General features: G+C 25.6%; 3 protein-coding genes across 3 annotated transcripts in view; 2 read left to right on the top strand and 1 right to left on the bottom strand.

The window, feature by feature from the left end:
• The window catches only part of LOC119673107 (protein commissureless 2 homolog), a 49,071-nt gene that overhangs the window by 8,225 nt on the left and 14,030 nt on the right, over nucleotides 1–26,816 (bottom strand). The gene's annotated exons all lie outside the window — the stretch shown is intronic.
• LOC119673106 (GDNF-inducible zinc finger protein 1) lies at nucleotides 2,182–5,935 on the top strand. Its single transcript, XM_038084338.1, has 3 exons — nucleotides 2,182–3,633; nucleotides 3,692–4,808; nucleotides 5,345–5,935. The coding sequence occupies exons 1-3, from the start codon at nucleotides 2,491–2,493 to the stop codon at nucleotides 5,863–5,865; spliced, it is 2,781 nt and encodes a 926-aa protein (XP_037940266.1). The 5' UTR covers nucleotides 2,182–2,490; the 3' UTR covers nucleotides 5,866–5,935.
• LOC119673105 lies at nucleotides 14,551–20,620 on the top strand. Its single transcript, XM_038084336.1, has 4 exons — nucleotides 14,551–15,445; nucleotides 15,512–17,498; nucleotides 17,575–18,055; nucleotides 20,573–20,620. Exons 1-3 carry the CDS (start codon nucleotides 14,741–14,743, stop codon nucleotides 18,036–18,038), a joined length of 3,156 nt encoding a protein of 1,051 aa, XP_037940264.1. The 5' UTR covers nucleotides 14,551–14,740; the 3' UTR covers nucleotides 18,039–18,055; nucleotides 20,573–20,620.

Genomic DNA, 26,816 nt, shown 5'->3' with positions numbered 1-26,816 from the left:
TTTTAGACATGATTTGAGTAGATAACGTTTTTTTTCCTTGATTCAAACCCCTCAACTTTTATATGGCTACAGAATAAGTGAGCAGACATTAGATTAGGTTATTGCCGTTGATCACGTTGCGATTAGTACCTCACTGATTTTTTTGTTTATTAGACAAACTTAAATAAAAAACAATTTTTATATACCTAAAAATAAAATAGACTAATAGAAGCAATGTTTTTCCTCTTGTGTTATACAAAATTTTAATAGATCAATTTTATTTCTATATTTTTTCTATATAGATTATTAACTGATTCTTTCCTTGAGTTAAGACAAATTTTTGCTTTTAGCATTAAAAATGCTTTTAAAAGCTTTTATTGCATTTTTCTTTTCGTAATATCGTTTTAATAAAATTTAGAAAAAATTTTACATTAATTAAAACGAAAAACTAATAACGTAAATGGCTATGAGACCATTTCTAAATAAATGAAACCACATCCATTGCACTATGCCATATGCGTTCATAATTTTTCCTAAAAGTTCTGTTGCTCTCTGCTTCTTCATTTGTTGTGAAAACAATAAAAAAAAAGTTCAGGGAAAGGCCAAACGTTGTCATGTTGTATTTATTACAAAACCGTGGAACCACAAAAAAATTGTGCTAATAACTTTTTTTCAGAATACGGACGTGTTGCCATTAGTTTCCTACATGTTCCTTTTTTTTAGGAAAGTAACTGCAGATGCGAACTTCTCTATAGGTAAAGTCAAGTCTGTAAGTTTTAAATTGACTTCTGCGTATGTCACAGCATTACATAGATCTACACTCATACATACAAAACATATGTACATTAAAAAACCGCAAAAAATTTCAAAATTGCTGCAAACGGAAAAATTGGCGGGTAACCACAAATGCGTTATAAAATGTTCCAATACGAAAATAAAAAAAAAGAAGTTGCAGAAAATAAGTTTAAATATCGTTTTTATACACATTTATAAACTACAAAAAATATAAATTTGTGCATAATATACTTACATATAAACATACATATGTATACGAGTTGAGATATATATAAAAGCAAAAAACAGTTATTCCTAGAATTAATATTTTACTAATTGAAAGAATAGATTAATGGTTACTATTTATTATACTTTTATTTTTATTTATTTTTTCTAACAAGTGAAATAAATATTAAAAATTAATTCTTAATTTAGTTTCCTTTCGTCCATTTCGTTTAATCAACAAAACCACTAAGAGAAACAACAAAAAATTAAAAGACATAGCGTATACGCGACTTATCACGTTAACCACTCTAATACTCTCTCTTATTGCTACGCACAAATGCCAACAAATATATTAATCAACAGTCTTCAGTTGATAGTGTTTATTCGCTCGTGCTATTCTATGTTTTTTTAGAATAAAAAACAGGAGGTTGAGCATTATGTGATCAAGTGTACAATTATGCATTCAAGTTATTTTTTTATATTTAAAAAAATTTATTTTTATTCTCTTCATTGAAAACGTATTTCTTATTTACTTGTTTTACTTATTTACTTGTTATCATATTTATTAACAAGGGTGCAGTTATGCATTTAGTTTATGTTGTAATATTCAATAACAACAAATGATAGTAATATCTTCATTTATAACATATTATAATAGTATCAAATGATATTAATATTTTCATTTATAACATATAATAATATATCATCTGTTATTATTATATATAATATTTTTATATTATATATATTTTTATATATTTTATAAAATAATTTTTATAATTATATTATAAATTATTATATATTATTTATTATTAACATAACTTATTTATTATCATAAATAATAATGATTTTAATAGTAAATATTGTGTTATAATCTGGTATGTTTTGTAATAGTTTAAGCAATACTATATAATGTAAACAAAATTAAGTTAAATATAAACTGTCAATTGTGTCGGTCATATTTAATTCATATTCTTTATTCATTTAAAAAAGAATGACAGTTTACAGTGAGTTCCATAAAATAAAACTACATTATATGTCATTAAAATAATTTAAAATATAATAATAATAATAGTTCCATAACATATGTTCGATAAACTGATAACAAAAACATTGCACTTTGCGATCAACAATAAGTGGTTTGTATTCCACATGCGATCCACTTATATGTATATGCCATTTCATTTAAACACATTTCTACCTACCTCAATAAATAGTTTGCAAAGCCAGCCCGACTTACAGCAGCTATTACACTCACTCTTGCGCGAAGGCATAATAAAGCAAACAGAGAAATGAAGAGCAGATAAATTGAAGATTTGAGTGATTAAAAAGCGGCGTCAGTAGATTTAATAATGTGAGCAGTAGAGTTAGTTATCTGAGAAACTTAGTGAAATAAAAGTGAATTTCAATAAAAATATTCTAAATGCTCTGTATAAAACTTAAATATAATTTAAAAGTATCAAAATTATAATAAATTTGTTTAAAATAAAACAAAAACAATATAAAAAGATCAAAATGAATGCAATATTTTCTCGTGCGCCAATGGAATATAATAATCTAAAAGGCAATGAGGAAGATCTAACAGATTTATCTGATATAGATAGTGACTTAGAAGATGAAGTCGATTTACCTATAAGTAGTGATGAGGAAGCTGTTCTAGAATCGCAGCGCATAAATATATCAGATTTATTTGTACCAAAACCCTTTATTAAAACTCTAAATAGCTTGATCACTTCGAAAGATGGCAGTGTAGCGTCCGTTCAAAACGAAGGTGCAATAAACGATACAAAACAACAACAAGCTAAACAACAAAAGGAGGAGGTAAAAAAACAAAGCAGAAATAAACGTTCTACAGTTAAACGTAAAGCCAAAACAGGAAAAAAAAATATATCTAAAAAACCAAAAACACAACAGAAAGGAAAAAAACAAACACAAAATAAAACAAAAACATCGAATACTCAAAAAAAACCTCCGTCAGATGTTGTTTCCAGTTCTATATGTGGTACTATCTGTGGCTTCCCAAAGGCGCATATTCTCGCTCTTGATTGCAAAAAATGTAATAATATTTTTTATGATATTTACAATTTCTCCAAGCATTTGCTTGACGTTCATGCGATGTTATCAAGTGATGGCTTATCTACGGAGTTGGAGGTTAAGAAGGAAGTTGTTAATCCAGTAGATTTTGGTGCGGATATTTCCGATTTACGACAGTGTGGAGAAGTGCAGATCATAAATGTCACGAAACTTTGCTTTGTATGTGGTTTATGTAAAGAAGCCAAATATGATAATTTGGCATTATTACATTGTCATCTTAACGAAAGACATAAGTTCTTTGTTCCAGTTGTAAATAATTTCAGTAATGCACATAAAGAAGAAATAAAAGACGAGATATGTACTTTGTTAAATCAAGACTCTCCCTTGGAAGTAGAGAAGGAAGTTAGTTGCCTACAAGGTCCAGAGACACTTGTAGGTGCACAACCGCCTCTACCATCAGTACCAATGGTTACCATTCCAAAAACCACAAATTTAGTGGAAGGTTACAATAAAAGTATTACATTGCCCACACCAGCTCCAGATACACCTCCTCCAGAAAATGATGATGATCAAAATGATCGGCCTAGTAAAAAAATTCCAAGCACTAAGCGCGGAGCTAAAAAGGTGAGTTCAATTAGTTAAATTATATATATGTTATAGATAATACTTTTTTTCCTTTAAGGGTGTGGCTAAAAGTTCATCTAACGAACCGGCAGCTAAGAAAATAAAAATGGAACAAAAATCTGTTCCTGTTTCATCGAGAAAATCTGTTAGAAATGTTATTAAAAAATCGGTTGGCATGAAAACATTAGAGGTTTCAGCTGAAAAACCAAAACGGACTATACTCAAAGCCAGAAAATCTGCAACTAATGAGCCAAATTTAAAACAAACTACTTTGTTTGATCTGAAAACTTATACTAAAAGCGGTACCTCTTCTCCAACAATGAAAGAAAAACAAAAAACGTTAGATAAAGAAAATCAACCTCAGTTAAATACAAATAGTTCTTCTAAATTGGAGGAAGACGATGAAAAATCTATATTAAGCGACAAAGAAATGGATGATGATGATCAATCCGATATTTCTAATGATTTAACCCAACAAACATCATCAAATAGACCAAATGATTTAATACAACATTTACCATCACCACCAGAATCGGTTGAAAGTTTTAGATTAGACACATCAGTTGATAATCTAATGGTTCAAAATGATATTAAAGATGAAATGGATACCACTTCAGATGTAGCGAAAGACTCAAAGCAACCTAATAAAAAAAGACGTCCCTGCAATAATGATTGTCTTACTTGTGAATTTTGTCCAAAAACATTTAAGAAAACTTCACGTCTTAATGAGCACAAACGTATACACACCGGTGAAAAACCTTATGTTTGTGATGTTTGCAACAAAGGCTTTCGAATTAAATTTCGGTTAAGAGAGCATAAATTGCGGCACGGTGAAGACAAAGACAAAGCTCACAAATGTCCAATTTGTGGACTTGCCTCAGCACTGAAACAAGATCATACATTGCATATGCGCCATCATGCTGGTGATCGACGACATCAATGCACAGTGTGCTCTAAAGCATTTGTGCGTAGTACTGATTTAAAAATACATGAACGGATACACACTGGTGAAAAACCCTTCAAATGCGAAGTTTGTGATCGGACCTTCCGTGCGAAACAGAATCTCACCGTCCATCGACGCTCTCACACCGGTATTAAGAATTACAAATGCGAATATTGTGGTAAAGGTTTTCTGCGTAAAATTGATCGGAAAGTTCATTATCGTAAACATACCGGTGAGTTTTAAATATATATTGTGCTTTAAATATTATTTAAGATGTCATTTTATTGTTCGATTATGCTTGTTTTGGATGTAAAAACATCAATGTACGATCGAATTGTTTAAACATATGTTCGAATTCGAACATATTTAAGCTAAGTATCGTAATGTTCGAAATATTGCATGTTCCGAGTAGTTGTTACATATATGATCATTTATATTGTATAAGAGTTATGGTTATGATCGAGCTGCTCGAAGATACGTTCAAATTCGAACATACGATATGATCGACTATGTTCAAATTCGAATATAATTGAACTGATTAAGCATTGTACTGTTTGAAAGCTTGCTTAGAACGAGCAGTTCGAAAATACTCCAACATACATATTATGCTAAAGCATATGATGTCTGCTAGAACACATGTTCGATTTCGAATATATTTGAATTGACCAATCGTCGTAACATACAAAAACTTTAAAACAGTAATTTTTTAAACATTAATTATATATAAAAAAAAACTTAATTAAAAATAATTTTCTAATATTATTTAAGGTGAGAAACCATTTAAGTGCGAAATTTGCGACCGTAACTATTCCTCACGATCTCGGGTACGCTTTCATATAGAAAGTAAGCATATGAACGGAACTACCAAAGAGAAGAAACCACGCAAACCAAGAGGATCCAAAGCTAAAGAATTGTTGAATCAAAATCAAATCTTAGAAGAAATCATAGACGACGATCAAGAAGTTGTTGAATCTCCAATGGAAGTTGCATTGGCGGCGAATGATAATTTAGATAAGAGTGCTAATAAAAGTATGCTATCAACAGACCAAAGGAAACAAACGGATACAAAATTAAACCAGGTTAATGAAAATTTATCACTGGATTGTACAACTCAACAAATATCTGTAAAGTTATCGATGCAAGTAAAAAAACTACCAGTAACGGCAATGCCAGAAAAAGAACATGTTGGTTCCGACTTGGTCGGTGGAAAAGCGAACCGTCGAAAACGAGTCGCAGCTCGCCAAAAAACAGAACGAAAGATAACAAGTTATTTTTCTATACCTGGATGAAAAACTAATTTTTTTTGTATTGAGATGGGTGTTGAGTAAGTCACAACTACATTTGTTTTTATAATTTTCATCTATCAAAATAATTTTTTTACAATTTTTTTTTTATAATTTTGTCTACAAAATAATTTGTTTTTTTTTTTTTCATTAAATTGAAATTTTTTTGTATTCATTTCTTTTTTAAATAAATTTATTTCTTAAATTAATTTATTTTTTATATTAATTTCTTTTATATAAAATTTTTTTTATAAAATCTTTATATTAAATACTTTTATATAAATATTTTTTATAAAATTTTGAAATTAATTACATTTTTATATTTATTTCTTTTTATTTCAAATTAATTTTTTTTATAATAATTTTTTTTTATATAAAGTTTTTTGTATAATATTTTTTATATAAATTTTTTTGTATAATATTTTTTTATATAAATTTTTTTGTATAATTTTTTTTTATATACATTTTTTTTCTTATAATTTTCTTTATAAAAAAAATTTCATTCAAACATAAAAGACCTCGCAACAAGGCATTAGCATTAAGAGATTTTTATGAGCAGGGATTATACATTTTATATATACATAAAAAACACTTATATTAAAAGACTTAAATACTTTTTAAAAGTCATCGAATAATATTAATTTAAAAACAAAAACAAACAAAAAAAATTAATGGATATTTTATAAATATTATATATAAAACAAATTAGGTTGTTTACTTATACAATTATAGGATAATTGCATTTTAAATACAATCTTTTACTTTTTATATAGAATTGTGAATTAAAAATAACATTAAATAATATTAACATTATAATTAAAAATATTTAAATAAAATATTGTTGAATTTCAAATTTATAAACTGAAAACATTATATTAATATCAATGTCACGATGTATACATTCTCAAAAAAAAGCATTTTTTTTTTGCAACAAGGGGTAGGTAGAAACCCTTTGTTGATTTGAGTTCACCCTTATTTTACTGGGGATTTAGTTTCTAACAACAGTGGTTAATTTGATTTGTAGTCTTATTATTTCTCTGGCTATATAATTGTGTATTATTGAATTTTTGAAAAATTACCTTCAATTATCTTTCATTGTCAAACTTATTGGGTTGATTGAAGTTTAAAAAATTGTTTGCAGTGTAAATGAATTTAAATTATCAAAACATAATTTCATTGAAGTGTGAACAATTCAATTTTTATAGTGTAAATTAATTTTAAAGTATTTAATAAATCAGTTAAAATATTTTTTTTTTATATACAAACTACAAATTATAACGATTTATTACAAACTACAAATTATAAAGATTTATTCCCAGTAAGAATAGGGTTAATATCAAAAAAAAAAAACACAAAAGGTTTATAACAATCTAGTGTTTTAATTAAAGTAATTAATCTTGTACAAATAAAACAATATAATCAAATAAATAAGTATTTAAAAACATATGCTATAAAAAATATACCATTAAAATATATAAACTGAAATGCATGTTTAATATAATAGAAAATATATATTTTTATATATATTTATTTCTGTTTAAACATATACACAATAATACGAACAAATTTTTTAATTAAATTATTTTAATAATTTTAAGTTAATTGCGTTTTATACAAAATTAAAGTGAGTAAATGATAAGTAAACTGTTATACTGAAAATCGGTTTAGTATATAATTTCTGACTAAAAATCTTTATTAGTTGATATTTATAGTTTATAGAGTAATGAAATGTAGAAATATATATTTATTATATAGTAAGTTTTTTATATTATTATAACATTTATTACATATTGTAACATGTTATATATGCAAACTATTTATTTATCGTAGGTTTTAGTATTTAGACTACTTAAATTCCATTAGCTTTAGTTAATATTATAAATATAATATATATATAATAATATTAGTAATAATATATATAATAATATATTTAATAATATATATAATAATATATATAATAAATATATTAATAAATATAATATATGTGAGCCATTCAATTCGAAATTAATAAAAGATTAAACCTACACCCAATACAAGCAATTTCATATATTAAATTAATAAAAAATTAGTACTAAATAAAATTAATTTCAAAATTTTATTGGTCAATAAATCATAAACCTTTAATCTTAAATTATGTAAATTGAATTACAAATTTTATTTTGAATTTTTAAATTATTTTTATGAATATTCTACATTTTTTTATTAATTTTTAGAAAATGTGTTTATAATTATTAAATTATTATCACATTTATTAAACAATTGTATACATTCTTAATTATCATTTATTAAAACTGTATACAATTGTTAGTAAATATTATAAACATTCGATTTTTTTTATTATTTTTTATATAATATTTTTATGATAATTGATTAAAAATTGTACAAAAACAGCATACGTGAATAATAAAATTTCAGCATGTTTTTGTTCCGCATTTTTGATAAATTTTTATAAAAATTATAAAAGAATTAATTTTTTATAAAAATTATAGTTTAATTAATTAAATAATAATATCGAGACGAAAAATTACCGATAATTTTTTTAAATGATAATTTTAATTAATTTGGTATAAAGATTATGGAATAATTATTTATACAAATGATTGATAATATTATTATAAAAATTATAGATTACTTCAAATTTTAAAAAATTATATATTAATTAATTAATTTTATTTTTTATTAATAATTAAAAATTGTGTAAATAATGTTTTTTATTTTGCATTGTAAATAAATGTTCATGAAAAATAATTTTATTATATTAAATAATTTTTTATAAATAATTTTATAATTATTAATATTTTATAAAAATTAGAGATTAATTAATTTTTTATATTAAAAAAGTGTCTAAAGCATTTTTTTTAAATGAAATTAAAATTAAAATCTTTTATTATTAAAGAAATTAAATCTTTTAATATTAATTAAAAATAAATTTGTAAATTATGATACAAAGAATTATTATCAGAATCGAAAAAGATATAATAATACTATAATAAATAAAATATACATTAAGACTGAAAAGTTTTCGGAAATTCTCATTTAAAATTCGCGCGCTGTATATTTTTCGATATTTTAAGTTTATGTAGTTTGGCAGCACTGTCCTTAATTACTATGCCAAAAATGAGCGCGATCTGTCAGACAGTTCGTTTACGGCAGCTGTTGAAACCAGTTCCCCTCAGTAGTGCGTTGCGAAATGTCTTCGACGGTCGTACGACCGTCCTGAAAGGCTTTGTACCACTCATAAACTTGAGTTTTCGATAAAACTGATTCCCCATAAGCCTTTTGTAGCATTCGCAACGATTCTGCACACGAAATTTCGTTCGAAACACAAAATTTGATGCAAACTCTTTGTCCAATATTTTTTTCCATTGTTTTTTTCGCAACGCACTACTGAGGTGAACTGGTTTCAACAGCTGCCGTAAACGAACTGTCTGACAGATCGCGCTCATTTTTGGCATAGTAATTGTCCTTAATTGCTGCCAAACTACATAAACTTAAAATATCGAAAAATATACAGCGCGCGAATTTTAAATGAGAATTTCCGAAAACTTTTCGGTCTTAATGTAAAAAAATTTTGTAATTTTGTAAAAATTGTGTAAGTATGTAAAAAATTTTTGAAAGCGATATTAAAAGTATATACATACTCTACATTTGTAATTAATTTTTTATGAAGCACTCACATAATTGTAAACAATTTGTCTAATTATAAAAATCATTTTCACCGAAAAAAAATTAATATTAAAATAGTTATTAAGTGTAAATTATTAAATATGAAAGAAATTAAAATACAATTACAAAAATAATTATAATATTAGTAATTAAATATTATAATTATTAACTAATAAGTTAATAATAAGTTAGTTATTATTTTATATAAAAAATATTAATATGTTTAAGATTTAGAATTAAAGTAAGTTTATAACTGAAAGAGCAAACTGTTTAAAAAAATTAAATTAAATTTTGTAATTTAATGTAAATTTAATGTAATGTAAATTAATTTTGTAAAAATACTCGTAATAATTGATTTACTTAATCGATTTTATGATAATATGTATAAAGCATGGCTTGACTTTTTAAATAAACTCAATTACTCAATTACTAACTGAGAAGAAAACTTTGCTTTACAATATAGCTGTTAAAATCAAATAATTTAATTAAAAAAATTTTATTTTTATTTAAGATATTTAATTTTTTTTTCTATTAGCATTTAAGAAAAGAAACAGAATTAGTTTTTGAAGATCATATATATTTTATATTACACACAAAACACCATTTAATTTAAAAACACAATACAATATTTTAGAAATATTTTGCATAGCTATTAATTATATATTTAATAAAACAATATCAAATAAGTGAATTGTCCATAAATTTAAGTTATATATAGGATATACAAATGTACTAATTTTGGAGATTTTTTTTACAAATATAACTAAAAAATAAACAAATTAATATATAAAAAATGATTTTTCTTTGTCAAAGTTGTATTTATTTCTGTATAGTTCATATCAGAGAACTGTAATGAGTACTCAACGCTTGAATCATACCCGAATCATTGACTGTGTTTCATTTATATGCATTCTGACTCTCTTTTTCGTTGATTTGACTTCACCTGATTCATACAAACAGCTGACAGCATTTAAATGATTTATACTCTGCTCATATGATACTCATAAACACCGACATTCGACACAAAAGTAATGCGAGTTATTTATGAATCATTTATGAGTACTACGTCATATTCCTGAATAATTCGTTTATTACGAAAAACTCTGTGACAAATAAGTAAGCATTTAAAAACTAATATGATTAAAAGCAAATAATTAGGAGTTGATAAAAATACAAATAATATACTAAGTTTTCAATATATTTATTGCTAAAACTAATTAAAGAAAATCACAACTATGTATAAAAGAGTATAAGTATTCCAGGAATTATTTTCCTCAAAATTGCTTAAGAATAATATAATATAAAACCTACCATGAAGACTTTTGTGTAATAAATTTAGTCATAATATTTAAATATTTATATTTCTAAAAATTTGGATTAATACTCAATGTTCAAAGATAGGTACTTGAAATCGACCTGTAATTTATTTGAATTATTTATTACTATAATTTATTTTTCTATACCTGATTTTTTTAAAGAACAATCCCTAAAACAATCTCTGTTTTAATGCACAAGAAATATTCAAGAACACAAACAAAATACTTGCATTTACAATGCTAACAACAACAACACATACCAAAACCATAAAACTAAACAAAGAAAATTTTTGCTTCGCACACAACAGCGCACACACAAAATTTCATACAGCACTCACACAAGTGATCGAGTCATTCATACTCACCTGAGTATATGCTATGATTCATGAATCATACGCATTATTGTGAAGCTGATTTATTAGCACCGGCATTCATTAACGAACATACTTATAAATCATTTCTGCGGTGAATGTGAATGCCTATAAGTAGTGTGTGAGAAAAACATTAATACGAATTTAGATTTGGTTTTTTACGAGTGCACTCTGAGTGTTAAAATTATGACTCGTTGCAGTTCTTTGGTCTATATGATAGAGTTGTTGTTGTAACTCACGGAGCTCCATCGAGCAGAAACCATAGCATGCAAGGGCCTACAAATACATATCCATAGCTTAGAATGTCGATAGGTGATAATAGTGTAAGATGGGAGGAGATTGTTTAGCAGCAAAAAAATATTGAGGGTGGGTGGGATATTAATTGAAGTCAACCGAAGTCAAGGCGGAGAAACCTACACACATCAATGGAGTAAGGTTTTAAGTCATGATAATCATCATTCTCCAATTAATCTTTTGCGTGGTTGTCCTATGTTTTGCTTAATGAAAAGTCTTGGTAAAGATTGTAATTTGGGATCTGCCCACTCGATTTTATCTGTGCTTATTCCCGAACTTAATAACAGTATATTATTACTTCGAGTGAAATAGCTCATTGTGAAATGATTTTTTATCATATGTATATTATGTGTATGCCTACATACACATACAGAAAAATACACATAGAAATTAAAGCAATAGCAAAGAGGAGTATTAATGCGACTCCCCCTCTCTTTCTTTTGAAGTGGCCGAAAACAATATTTCAGGGTACATAGGATAATGTTGTCCTCCGCCCCGAAATGTGATTAATTGATAACACGATGAGCATAGATAGATTCTAGATCTTATTTCTTTAGTGAATCATATTATAACACTTATTTATTGGAACTATTATTTGATTCAACTGGAAAATTCTCTTGAGTTTTAATAAAGCAGTAATTATGTTCAAGCAAAAAATATTTTTTCCGGTCCCCTTAGAGCCTCTTGGCTATTCCCATGCCAAAAATATTAGAAATGTAAATTTTGCAAAACTTTCATAATTCTTTATATATGCAATTATGTTAAAGAAAAGTCAATGGGCAGATTATTAGAATAGACAAAAATTTAAATCATTGTCGGAACTAGTATGATAGTTTCAAAGGAGTAAAAGAAAACTTACAGAAAAAAATATGATAAAGAGTAGAACGATAAATAATCACGGGAAAAATTTAAGAAATTGTTATATTTTATCAAAGTTCTATGTCTTAATATTGGAATTATATACTGATAATGGAAATAAATCGGAATCATACACATTTGCAGAATAATTCAAGAAATTATTCTTAAATAGTGTTGAAATTTTTAATTGTGACATTAATATTTATATATATATAATCATTATAATATAATTTGGGAGTTTACTTTATAAAATCTAAATCGTTTCCATATTTAATCATTTTTTATTTTAATGATCAAAATAAAGATTTGGAAAGTCATTTGTAGCTAACAGTATGTTTACACTATCTCAATTATTTCATTTTCGCAATTAATTTGCTAATTGTGTAGGACTTATTTACATCTTTCATATATAAAAAAGCTTCAGAAAACTGAATTGTATTGGTAGAAATATCTATTTATGACCTTAACTGTATTTAAACTCCCAAGTTATACTAAACTCCAACAGTACATTTTTGTATGGCTTTTTACCGACTTAATTGCGATAGTGTTAATGTTTTATAAGTTTGAATGCACTTTGTTTTTTGTTTTTGTTCGTTAATATTATTGATTAAAATATAATTTAATATTAAATTGAAATATTAAAAATTATTAGTAGGCTCTGAATTCGTTAACTTTTGAGTGGTATTATTCTAAGAAGAAGTTTCTATTTTTAAAGGCGCTTTAAATTTAGTGAGAAACAAACATTTATTTATTATTTAGCATTTGTATAAATGCACTAAGATTATAAAATTTTTTTTAAAGCATTTATTGTTAAATTATTGTATACGTGATAAAAGTTATGACATCGAGTTTAGTTTTGTGCAATAAGTTAGCTATTTTTAAGTTGTCTATTTTTACACGCTATGATTTATTTTCGAACTATAGGATTTTTACATAGTTACTAATTAGTATATATTAAATTAGTAGAATAAACAAATAATGTTTAATTAACATAAGAAATACTTCTTGTGGACATATTTTATACATAAATATTTATATACGTATTTTTTTGTTTTTTTTTTTATTTAACAATATGTCTTCATTAAATTGCTCTTATTTAAAGCGTAACATTACATTACAAACTATTTTAAATATACATACTGCAATAAATTATAGAATTAATTATAAACTATTTTAAGGGGCCTCCGAATAATTAGCCAGGGCTTATATACCAGATATCAATGTGCGTATTTGGAATTATAAAAATTTTAAATTATTTTTAAAAGTTTGACTGAATTCTATTTTTTGAAAATTAACATATTTTTAAATTATTATATATTTTACATATGAATGTTGTATTATTAAATATTAACATATATTTAAAAAATTTTATTGCTCTGAATGCAACCCTTATATTATGTGCTGAGTTTTTTATTAAACCTAAAAAAGATCAAATACACAAAATTGTTTGTATACACACATAAGATCCACACATATTCATGCTATTTCATTTTAACACACTCGCAACTGCATCACTAAATAGTTTGCAAAAACACATGCTGAGAGAATGTATGTGCTATTACACTCGCTCTTACTAGAGAGCATAATGCAAAAATCATACAAACAAAGAACAGTCAAAATAAAGAAATATAATAAATAACATTTGAGTGAGTAAAAAGCGGCGTCAGTAGTTTTAATAATGTGGACAGTGATTGTCTGTAATTGGCGAAATATATTAGATTAATAATTAAAATAATTGTTTTATTTAAAAATTAATTAAGATAATTTCGTTTTGAATAAATAAAATTATAATAAACGTGCATTGTGTTGATAAATAAATAAATTAAAATGCTTCCAATATTGCCGTGTTTTAAGCTTAAGTCTACGGATACAGGTGACGACAGCGATGATTCTACAGACTTATCAGATGAAGGTAGTGACATGGATGATGATATACCAGCAGTCACAGATATATTACCCATAAGCAGTGACGAAGAAGCCGAGTTAGAATCTCAGCGCATAGATATATCTGATTTATTTCGCAAATCATTGCCTGAGAAGGTGCATGGTTCGATCAGTGCGCACAGTAACGGCAGCGCTGCGTCTGTCGGTGAAGTAACAGAAAAAGAACAACAAACCAAACAAAATAAAAAAGAACCTGTAGATACAGGATTATTAAAAAATAAAGTTTTCTCAATAAAATTTAAATGTACAACGGGAAAAAGAAAAAAAACAATACATCAAAAAATACAAAAACATAAAAGCAAAAAAATTGTATTGGAAAATCAAGATTCTGGTTATCTAGAGAAGTCTGCGGTGTTAAAAGTTGATTCTAATACGGAAGGTAATGTTTCGTTACAGGTTGTTGAACCAACGAAAAAGCGTGATTCTTCCAAAATGTGTAAATCTACAACTAAACTTACTTCCTCCATAATATGTGGCATAATTTTCGCTTCATCCGAGACACACATAATCAAATTTCAATGTAAGAAATGTCGTAAATTAATGTATGATATTGATAACTTTTCAAAGCATCTGCATAAAGTACATGGTATTTTATCTTTGAACGAATTTTCATCCGATTTGAAGTCAATACTTGATACTCCAAGTAAGAAAGAATTGCGTCCAGATAAGAATTTGGTTTTTAAGCAATGTGGAAAAGTTGAGCTGATCGATGGCAACAAACTGTGCTTTGCATGCACTTTATGCAATAAATTCAATTATACTGACTTGAACCTATTACATAGTCATCTAAAAGAACGCCACACATGCTCTGTGACAGATGGTAGCGATCTTACTCATTTACAAAGGGTAGAGGTCAAAGGTGAAGTTTTTATTATAAAACATTTAAAGAAACCAGTAGATAAAGCGAAGGAAGACAATTGTACTGAAATGGAAGTTTCCACCTCCTTACCAACACTAATCTCAAGTCAAAATAAAGATGAATTGGCTGAAGATTTTAGTGAAGTTAGTTCTTTACCAATACCTGCGCCAGATACTCCACCACCAGAAAGTGATGATCTTATTAAACACAATGCTACACATATACCAGCTGATCAAAATGATAAGTATAAGACGACCACTCAAAGGAAGATTAAAAAGGTAAGTTAATTTTTTACATAAATTTTAATAAAAATTTTAATTTAAATGAACTGTTTTTGTCCTTAGCAAACAACCAGAAAATCAATAAATTTGAAACAAAGTGAAACCGCTATTACGTCTTTAAAGAAATCTGAAAAAATTATTGTGAAAAAACCTATTTCCATGAAACCAATCAAACTATCCTTAACTGAGTTGTTCAAGCCGACCAAACTTAAAACGAAATTAGCTGCAACAATTAAGCCAAATTTAAAACAAACTACTTTGTTTGATATTGTAAGTTTTACTAAAATGGACACCACTCTTACTAATAGTACGAAGGAACAAACAATAGTTAATAAAAAGCCACCAAAAAATGTTCTTATACCGAAAGTAGTTGAGAACACAACTTCACCGTCTGTTGTACCTAAAGACTTAAGGCAACAATCACAAACTTTAACTGTTGATGATAAAATAAATGTCTGTATGTCCTCCGACGTACATAACGATTTAAAACAAAAATCACCAGCTATTCATATTGATAATGACATACCAGTTCCAAAGAATCTAACGCAAAAACCATTGGCTTTGTATGTTGATAATGGAATGAATAAGTTTACACAACCGGATCCAAGTAATAACTTAACCAAACAAGTATCAGTTATGGCTGTTAATAAAAAAATGATCGATTTGTTACCACATAAATCTAAGGAGTTAAAGCGAATACCAACAGCTTTGCCTATTGATAACCAAATGGATGTGGACTTAATGAAAAAAAAATTGGTTGTGCATGCAGCAAATAAAGTTGATAAATTTATGTTACCGGTTCCATCTAATATTTTAACGCAACCACGATCAGTTCTATCCAGCGATTTAGAGCAAAAATCACCGTTTTTGCCTGTTGATAACAAAGTGGACGTTCAAAACAATTTAACGCAAAAGTCATCGGATTTACATGCTGATAATAAAATGGATGTAATTATATTACCAGATTCATCTAATAATTTAACACAAAAACCATCAATTTCGGTTGTTAATAGTGATATTTTATCACATTTTACTAAGGATTTTCATCAGCAAAAATCATCAGCTTTGCCTGTTGATAATAAAGTGCATGTCAATATGCAACTTAATGTTTCAAACAATTTAATGCCAAAATCAATGGATAATCTCATATTACCTGATTCATCTAACGACTTAACACAAAAATCACCAGTTTCGTTTCTACCTAAGGACTCAAAACAAATATCACCAACTTTACTTGAAGATAAAAAAATTCATTTAACTGTCGATGACAAAATAGTTGCCGATATGGAATCTCATCTTTCGAACAATATAATGCAAAAGCCACCTTCTCCACCAGAATCAGTTAAAAGTTTTGAACAAATTCTTTATGTTATAACTGAATTGAATGAAAACTCTAGTAAATCGCAATTAGATGCAAGCAATAAGGAAGGTAAATCAACCAAACAAACTTATAAGAAATGCAATACTATAGAGCCTCCAACCCAATTGATGGATCAAAATAAAGAGACCACAAAACCTGAAAAGAGAACCTATAACAAAAAAGCAAATGATATTCGTTTGACATGTGAAATTTGTTCCAGGACATTTAAGAAAAATTCTCGCCTAGCCGAACATAAACGTTTACATAGTGGCGAGAAACCTTACGCTTGCGATATATGCGGCAAAAGTTTTCGCATTAAAAGACGACTGACAGAGCACAAAATGCGTCATCGTAAGGAAAAGACTTTCAAATGTGAAAAATGTGAACTCGCGTTCGTACTGAAACAGGATTACACTTTGCATATGCGTCATCATACTGGCGATAGGCGACATCAATGTACAATGTGTTCCAAAGCCTTTGTGCGTAGTGTCGACTTAACAATACATAAACGGGTACATACTGGTGAAAAACCGTTCGCGTGCGAAATTTGTGGTAGAACATTCCGAGCCAATCAAAATCTCTTTGTCCATCGTCGTTCACATCTTGGTGAGAAGAATTTCAAATGCGAACATTGTGATAAGACCTTTTTGCGTAACATTGATCGGAAAGTTCATATGCGTACACACACAGGTGAGTTAAAAAAAATAATGAAATAACATTTTTAATAATGATAATTAAATAAATTTTTTTTATATTTAATTTTTAGGAGAGAAACCTTTTAAATGTGAAATTTGTGGACGTGGGTACTCGTCACGTGTACATGTGCGCTCGCATATAGAACGAGAGCATATGGGTAATGAAAATAAAAATAAATCATCTACTCGTAAACCTTATGTTAAAAAAAATAAGAAAGTGGTTCAGCAGAATAATGTCTTAGAAGTAAATGACAAGAAATTAATAAAAACTAGAAGTAGTAGTAAGCCAACTGAATTGGATGCAACAGTGGTGAGGATGGATAATTCTGAAGACAGTGAAAATTTGCAAGAGATGCAATCGATGCTAAAAAAAGAACAGAAGGATTTATCTATAAATTGTTTTAAGTCACAAGTTTCTGTGACATTATCAATGCAAGTGGAGAAATTGCCAGTGTTGACGGTGCCAAAGAATGAGAATGATAGCTCTATCTTGAGAAATGGTAATGCAACTCCTTCTGCTCTTGCAAGGAAATAAATACTTATTTGAAATATGTAAGTTAAATGTATGTTTACTTCAAAAATTTTGCTTCAATGAAAATTTTATTTAAATGAAAAATTTATTTGAATAAGAAATTACGAATTATATTTATTATGCATGTTCTCAATGAATTATAAAAGACCTCGCAATAAGGCATTAGTTTTAAGAAAGTTTTAATCAGCAGGGATTATAAATATATTTTTTTATACATAATAAATTTGAACTAAAGACTTAATATACTTTTTAAAAGTCAGCGAATAATATATAACAATTATATATATAAGAAAAATTCATTGAATATGTTAGAAGTTAATAAGTAGTTTTGAATTTTTATATATCATTTTAAATTTTACATATTTGAAGACTTTTTTTTATTTTAATATAAATAAAAATAAATTTAAAAATTTTAAGTTTTTGGGAAGTTAATAAAAATTATATAAAACTAATTATTATTCAATGAAAATATTATTCTTGAAACGAACATACGGTTCGCTACAGGGGTAGTTGCGAACCCCTCTTCAGTGCAACAATGATGCTCTCAGAGTTAACCCTTATTGTTTTGTGAATTCAAATTTTAATAAAAGTGGTTAATTTGATTTTTTGTTTTCACAATCTTTGAACATTAATAAAAAAGATTATTGGGTTAAATGAATATGAGAAAATATCCCTCAATTCGCTTCTAGTTTTTGTAATGTATGATTTGATTGCAGTATCAACAAAACAATTTTTACAGTGTAAACACAATTGAATCTATTTAAACAAAAGTAATAATTTTTAAAATGAATTAATAAGGTGAGAATAATTAATTTGCAATTTTTATTGTGTAAAAATAATAAATATGAGTTATAAAGCAGTCGTTTTATTTATATATAAACTAAATATATAATTTATTTCTAATGTCAAGGCATCTGTTCCAGTAGGAATAGGATTAAAAGCAACCGGCTTTTCATTCAAATTGAAATTTATACCTAAAATAAGCATATTAAGCAATATAACAATAATAAAAAATTAAAATAAAAATAATTTGAAATAATATAATTTGACAAAATATAATTAAAAAAATAAATTTAAAAAAAATTAATTAAAAAAAATAAATTAAAAAAATTAAAAATAAATAAAAAAAACCAAGAAAAAAATTAAGTAGAGTTTAAAAAAATTAAAGTAACTAAAAAAAAAACAAAAAAAAAAAAATTTACAAAAATTTGAAAAAAAAATTATTTAATATTATTTTTTTAAAGAGAGTTAAAAAATTAAATTAAAAATGAATTTAATATTCAAATTTTTCGAAAAGTTAAAAAAAAAATTAAAAATACAAGTAATAATCGAATTTTTCAAAAAAATAGTTAAAAAAAATTAAAAATGAAAATAGTTTATTAAATAAATAGAAACTTATAAAAAAAAAACAAAATTAAATGAAACATGAAACAACAAAAATTTAATAATTTTAATTAAGAAATAAAGAATAAGAAGAGCAAAATATTTACAAAAAAAATTGCAAAGGGTATATATATAAAATAAAAAGAAATAAATATTTTTAATAATATACAATGTAAAAAAAAACACATCTACAATAAAACATAAATATTTTCAGAATATTTTTTTTACAACAAATACAAAAAAATATGAACAAATTTTTTAACTGCAATTTTTTTTATAATTATAATTATAATGTAATACGCAACACTATATAAAAATGATATTGATAAGTAAACGACTATACTCAAATTACTATATACATTTATAATTTTTAAAAAAGAAAATATTTTTATATATATTTTTTATTGGTTCTTGACATTACCATTATATTAAATATATATCTATTAGATGATATTTTACAAGTTTATGACATTTTAAAAGTATTACCTTAAAATATGTTTTAATATTTTAACTACTTAATTACAAATAGCTTTAGTAATTTTAAAAACCGAAACATATAAAATAACATTTTTCAAAATACTGTCCCCAAAAACCGTTATAGCAAAATGGCGAAAAATTAAAAATAAAAAATTATTCTTAAGTTAGGGTAGAAACAAAAAAAAAAATAATTTAATTCTTTTTTAATACATTTTCTAATTAAATTAAAGTCATTAGTAATAACTAATATTTTTTATTTATTTTATTAATATTTATAATTGAAATAAAAAATTCAGCTTAAAATTTATTTTAAAGTATCAATAATAAAAAAAATTCTGACATGATTCAATAGTTACTATATACAGGGTGTTTTGTTTTAAAGTGCTTTTTTTTGAATTTATCGTGGCAAATATTGAAAATCTATTTAATAAATTTGAAAAATATATCTACATTTATGCTATTTAATTACGAAATACCATGTATATTATAAAGTAATGAAACCGGAAATTGAATCTGTCCTAAATTCGAATAATAGATGGATGAAATTGTCGAGACTTATTATGAATGATTAAGCAATTAAGTGTGGGTTTGTTTTTAATTATTTTTATTTTTCAATTACCAACTTAGGTAGGAGAATAATATATATACTTATTAAGAATTTTTTTTCCGCCTTTTAGGTGTTAATATTGACATACAATCACACACAAAAAAAAAACTGCTTAAACCATGTTCATTTAAATTAAATTAAAATTAATTTAATTGTTCCATGTTTATTAAAATATGTTTCATCAAAAATATTTATTTCTTAGTAAGAAATATTAAAACAATAAAGTATAATTTTTACAATGAAATTAAAATATTGAATTAATTCAATTAAAATTTATTCACGATAAATTAATTTTTATGTTTACATTTTTATATAATATTTTATTTGATATATAAAATATATGTATTTTAATATATAATATATATTTTAATGTATAATATATATTTTATTTCACAATGTTTTATTATATATATATTATTTATTTGCATGCACAAATTAATAATGTGAAGACTCAAAATAAATTAAAATCATTTTAATATTTTTTTAAATATTTTATTGGTGAAAAGTTATTTGAAAACCTTTTTATAAATTATATAAATTCTATTATAAAAATAATTTTTTTATAAATTTTATAAATTCATTTCTATAAGCATGCCACTTGCATTTAAATTCAAGTCTTAAAAGTTTTACTATATATAGTATAAATTCAATATATAATTATATAAAAGAAAAAAAAACTAATTTTATTTTATAAACTAATTTTAAAACTATGAATATAGTATTAATTTTTAATTTTGTGTAATAATTCTTTATAAGAAAAAATCACTGTCCAAAAAAATTTGTCCATAAAACTAAGTTTTATTTAAAATCATAATTAAATATATTATTTTAAAAACTTACTATTTTTATACAAAGTTTAAAAAAATAAAATAAAAAAAATTAGAAGTATAAAATAACTTTTTAATTGGGTACATTTTTCATATATTCTCTTTTGGGAATCGTGGACGGTACTTGTTTGTCGAAATTGAAGAGCGGCTGCAGGACGTAGACCCGGACAATTCCGAAACAAATCTTTAGATATCGGTACTGTGTACCTTGCCTGGCAGTCGCACATTGCTAATAATGTAAAGTATTTCAGAAGAAATAGTTTATAGAATACTCGGAAGCTATAATCTGACTTGTTAAATATGATTAACTACGAAGAAATGCTTTTTATTGAATATTTATTTATAAAAATAATTAACTAATCAGCGGAATTATTGTGTGGTCGTTCAATCTAAGGAAGTGTAGTTGGATTATGCAACTCTATTTGTTTATTATTAAATCTTCCATTGTATTTTCCATTGTATATTGATTTTGAAAACTAATTAATGTTAATTAAAATTTTTTATATATGTATTTTTGATTAATTTGCATTTTTTAAGGTATTCGCGTTCTTGGTGCCATTAACTGGCACTTTAACTGTTCTTTATTTGAATTCATATTTGACTTGAGGATTGACTGTTTGCGATTAAACTGAAGGGATACATTTCATTTATTTCTTCTTTTTTTAATTTCATTTAATTTCATTTATTTAGTGTTTTTTTTTAATTGATTAATAGCATCAAAGCATGAGTAAAATTTTAATCTACTAAATGTATAAAATTAATATAAAACCTATGAGATATCGAAGCATTTTAACACTTATCTATGCTGTGTTCCTGGTCAAATGGATATTTTTGGTAACTGCAAGGCGGACGAGTTGGCAAGATGTGTTGCTTCAGTTAATCATTTGTAAAACTAAAAAACTCTAGAGATATCGTTGACATCATGTAAACATTTCCCAAATTCTTTTTGTGCTGAAGAATTTAATAAAAGATGGAAAGACTCAACGATAAGCAAATTGTCGCGGTCTATTAAGAAATAATCCAATATTCTTATTGAGATGCTTCGAAGAGACATCACGATTGTTGTAAGTTTGTTGACGGGACACAGATGATCAAAACACCATGCTAGAAGTTTGAGTCACCCATTTATTCATTCTTTTTTTAGTTGTAGGGTAGACAATGAAAGTACCTTACATTTGCTGTTTAACTGTTCAGCGGTTTTTTTTTTTTGAGAAACTTCGTCTACTACTTGATCGCCTTGCCATAGGTCCAAGATGGTTTTTAAACATCTGAGTTTTTTATATACTACTTACACTTCGGACCCTTAGGAACGCTGGTATAACCGAATTTAACCTAAGAACAGATGTATAGGAGCCACTCAGAGATTACTTGACTAATAGTTAGACGTTTGTTTGCTGTTTGCAGGTTTTAGCTTACTATAAGAAGAATGTGTTTATAGAGTTAGCGCTATAAACAGTATCTTTCTCATTTCGGTGTATTTGTTAGAACATCTCCTCTTTTGATATTATTAATGTACGACTAAATTATTTCAGTAAATAATATTGACGATGTTTTTTTTATATAACCTAAAGCTAGTGTAAAAAGAGCAGAATTCAATAAATAATTGTACAAAACTAATTATTTATATTACAAATTACTTGTATATTTAATAGTGGATACGTATTACTTATGAATAAAAAATATGTATTAAATATTAGTAAATAAAAAAAAGTAATTATTCTATGCTTATAAGTTCAGGGGAATTTTATAATAATTATTTATACATATATGCATTCTTGATTGATTATTTATAAATTGACTTAAACAACAAATTGTGTTATATAAAAAAATTTTGAGTGCCAACAATTAAATATTCTAAAATTTGTTATTCATTACTGAGAATCATAAAAATGACATCATAATTACTGGAATTTCACCAAATCGCCAGCAAAAAAATAAATTTCATGTGTGAAATGTTACTCATACGGCATGCTTTACGCTTTGCTTTCGCTTAGTTCAGCACATAGGCGAGTTAAGAACCTCCAGAATATCGCTGACTTAGATTATGAAAGACGCAATTAATAGAATTGAAGAAATAAGAAAAGAAACTGAAGAAGCAAAAATACCACATAAACAAAAAAGAAAAGAAAGCAATTGCAGAAGAACGGAAAGAAATAAGTCAAGTATACGCCCCAAAAGCCAGCAACGATAAAGAAACTAAATAAAATTATTGTTGTGAAATGACAAACAAAAAAAAATAATAAATACACTAAACGATTATTTCTTTGCTATATGTTTTGTTGTGCGCTCGTGGCAGCTTAAGCGCTTGGAGTGGGAGCAAAAAAATATAACAAGAGAGAGAGAGAGAGCGATTTTTACAATAATTGCTTCTCTTAACAATACTTTTGTGATCTTATTTTTTTTATTATTGTTTTATAATTTATTTCATTATGTATTATTAATTAAAAAAATATTTTTTTTGTTTAATTCTTTTTACTTTTTTGTATTTGAAACAAAAAAAATTATTCCTTTATTAAGAAATCTTATGTATTGTGCTTTTTTTGTTGCTTATTATTATTGTTTCTTCTTTGTCACTTATTCTTAGCGGTTTATTGTTTTTGTTTGTGTTGTTTTAGCTTACAGGTTTTGAGAACATTTTTTACGGTCGTTAACTTTTTGTTTACTTTTTATACATTTTATTCTTGTACTCTTGTACTCATTAACTCCCGTCGTGCAGCTTGTGGAACGTATTTTAAATTGATATGTGTTTAATTCATTAATATTTTTGTCTCGTTTACTCATACACTTTACATTGAGTTAAGTGTTTATTGCGCATTTTCAACGAGTTTAGTTGTTTTGGCGGCCAAATTTTGAATTTGAATTTAAATTCAAAATAATTAAATAAATAATTTTTTATATTACACTTTTTATTTTTTATTTTTGCATCATGTGCTGTTGTTTATTTGCGTCATAAAATTTATGAATATATAAATCATTTAACAATGACCGACTAACGAATAACATCTAAATTAACATTGCTTATTAGGTGTGATCTGTTCAATTCATATGAGAATATTTGTTGTAATTAGCGGTAAAATTAATTTTTAATTTAATTATGTATGTTTATTATATTACTTTAAATATTTTTATTAATTGTGGAAAAATGTGAATTACAAAATTGATAAATGAATGAGTCAGTGATTCAATAAAGGAAAGTTTTTTTATCTATAAGGAATAATAGGAATTTAAAAAAAATAAAATTGAGGGCAGAAAGTTGTAAAACAAAAACAAATATTTTTATTTATTATATATAAATACAATATACAAATATTCTACAAGTCAATCTTATAATTGAAATAAAAAGACAAGCACTTGTTGTCAGAGTTTTCAAATCGGATATAATAAATTTAATTTTATTAACTGAATTAGACGCTCTAATATATTTATATATAGGCCAATATCAATTTTTTTGATACCCATAATATTTGAAATATTATTTTATATAGAATTAAAAGTAGAGTAATTGTTTATCATATGATGTATAGATAGTGGGCTATTAAAAATTGGACAATTAGATGGTTGTTCGTCACTCAGAATGTACTCTTGAGAAAATTTTGTATGTCTCTTTTTTTTTTCAAAATAAAAAAGTATTCGTTTTTCAGAAAATTATAAACAGCAATCAAATTTAATGCTATTGAGTAAACATTGTTCTTTTTAAGCCATATGATAATAGGTTATATCTTAATCTATCTGTTACTAACAGCACAAATGACTTAAAACTAATAGATCGCAAGTCATATCACAATAATAAACACATGTTACCCAACAACAATGATATTGATGATTTTAAGAGTAGTTTGGAATTTTTGAAGTGAGATAAAAAGGATTTTTTATACCAGTATGTAACAATGGGCGAAACTTGAAACTACTATTTTAATTCAATATTGAATTGATAGGCAGCTAAGTGAACAGTAGCCGTCAAAACTTGCCCAAAGAAGCAAACACATAACAGATAGCTGATAAGGTTATGTTGTAAGGTTATTTTGGGATACACATGGAATTTTGTTCATAGACGACCATCAATAGTTATAGCTACATTATTTAACTGGTACGTTTCAAAAAGAAAATCGAGAAACAATAGCCCCATATAACGAAAAAAGTGCTCTCTTATCAAGACAATACCTCATGTCACAAGTCAATGAGTACTATAGCAAAATTGTACGAACCACACTTCGAAGTGCTGTTGAACCTATCAAGGTCGTCAGATTTGTCCCCCCAGCAAATACTATCTGTTGATAGACTTCAAAAAAACCTCCAGAGAAAGAGATTTGGCACCGATATAAAAGTCACCTTGAAACTAAGGCATATCTTAAGGTCTAAGATGAATCATACTACAAGACAGATATCGAAATGTTAGAGAAGCGTTGAAATGATTGTATTAGTGTCTTGAAGGAGACTACGGTGGTGTATGTAGTAGAATTTTACCAAAGAGATGTTGTTTTATTGGTTATGTGTTAAAGTTATTTACATATTGAACTTTTTGTTATATGCATTTTTTTTTCTTAAATTATAATTTGAATTTATTTTAAAAAACTATTGCACTTCTATTATTGTACATCTCTTAATTTTCCATAATTTATTGCCATTATTTGGGCTTTAATTAGTTCAGGGTTGCATATATCAACAGTTGTTTTATTATTTTATTGTTAATTAAAAATATTTGTGAAATAGAATTTATTAATTTAACAGCTATTAAATTTAGACTTGACATGAAAATTTATAAAATTCAAACATATTTGGGTGGAATAAAAAATTAATTAAAATGCCATTGAAAAACATCAAATAAAATGGTATAAAATAAATGCATTTCTATTGTAAAAAAATAAATATTTTAAATATTTCTTTAATATTTATACAAAAATTTATTATATCCTTAAAATGCTATTAATCAGATTTTTTATATAATAGAAATGGTAGAAAATTGTAAATTTTTATTTATTTTATTTAAAATTTAAGTACAATTAAAAAGTATCTAATATTTAATATCTTATATAGTATATTGTGTAGGTAATTAACGTTAGGAAGAAGCAGGGTTATACTTTTTGAAAAATCTTTTCTCGGAGAAATGGAAGAACAATCAAAAACTGATAAGAAAACCTTATGAACTCTCAGAAGATATTAATTTATTAAAGTGATGTGGTTAGCAAGTACCATTGAAAACCTATAGGAATATATGGTACAATAAAGGAATAATCAAATTCTTGTTATACTATATTATTTATAAGCGTATACTATATTGTATACTATATTACACAAGCGTTAGGGTAAGGCAAAGGACTCAATAGAATCTGACATAACTGGAGACTGCTTTACTCTTAAACCTAACATAACTCAATCTACACGGTGACCAATTAAGTACTGTATATATATTTTAAAGTTTTTAACATCATTTATTTATAAAAAAAAATTTTTTTTTTGTTTCTTCAGTACTATATATATAATATAGTA

This window comes from Teleopsis dalmanni, chromosome 1, assembly GCF_002237135.1.
Source record: "Teleopsis dalmanni isolate 2A chromosome 1, ASM223713v2, whole genome shotgun sequence".
In the NCBI taxonomy this organism is placed as follows: Eukaryota; Metazoa; Arthropoda; class Insecta; order Diptera; family Diopsidae; genus Teleopsis; species Teleopsis dalmanni.
This window is presented reverse-complemented; position numbering and strand designations above follow the sequence as displayed.

Coding starts and splice junctions, on each gene's coding strand:
- LOC119673105 (XM_038084336.1), top strand. CDS start 14,741: ATGTGTAAATCTACAACTAAACTTACTTCCTCCATAATATGTGGCATA. Junction 15,446..15,511: donor CTCAAAGGAAGATTAAAAAG/GTAAGTTAATTT, acceptor TTTTGTCCTTAG/CAAACAACCAGAAAATCAAT. Junction 17,499..17,574: donor TCATATGCGTACACACACAG/GTGAGTTAAAAA, acceptor TTTAATTTTTAG/GAGAGAAACCTTTTAAATGT.
- LOC119673106 (XM_038084338.1), top strand. CDS start 2,491: ATGAATGCAATATTTTCTCGTGCGCCAATGGAATATAATAATCTAAAA. Junction 3,634..3,691: donor CTAAGCGCGGAGCTAAAAAG/GTGAGTTCAATT, acceptor TTTTCCTTTAAG/GGTGTGGCTAAAAGTTCATC. Junction 4,809..5,344: donor TCATTATCGTAAACATACCG/GTGAGTTTTAAA, acceptor ATATTATTTAAG/GTGAGAAACCATTTAAGTGC.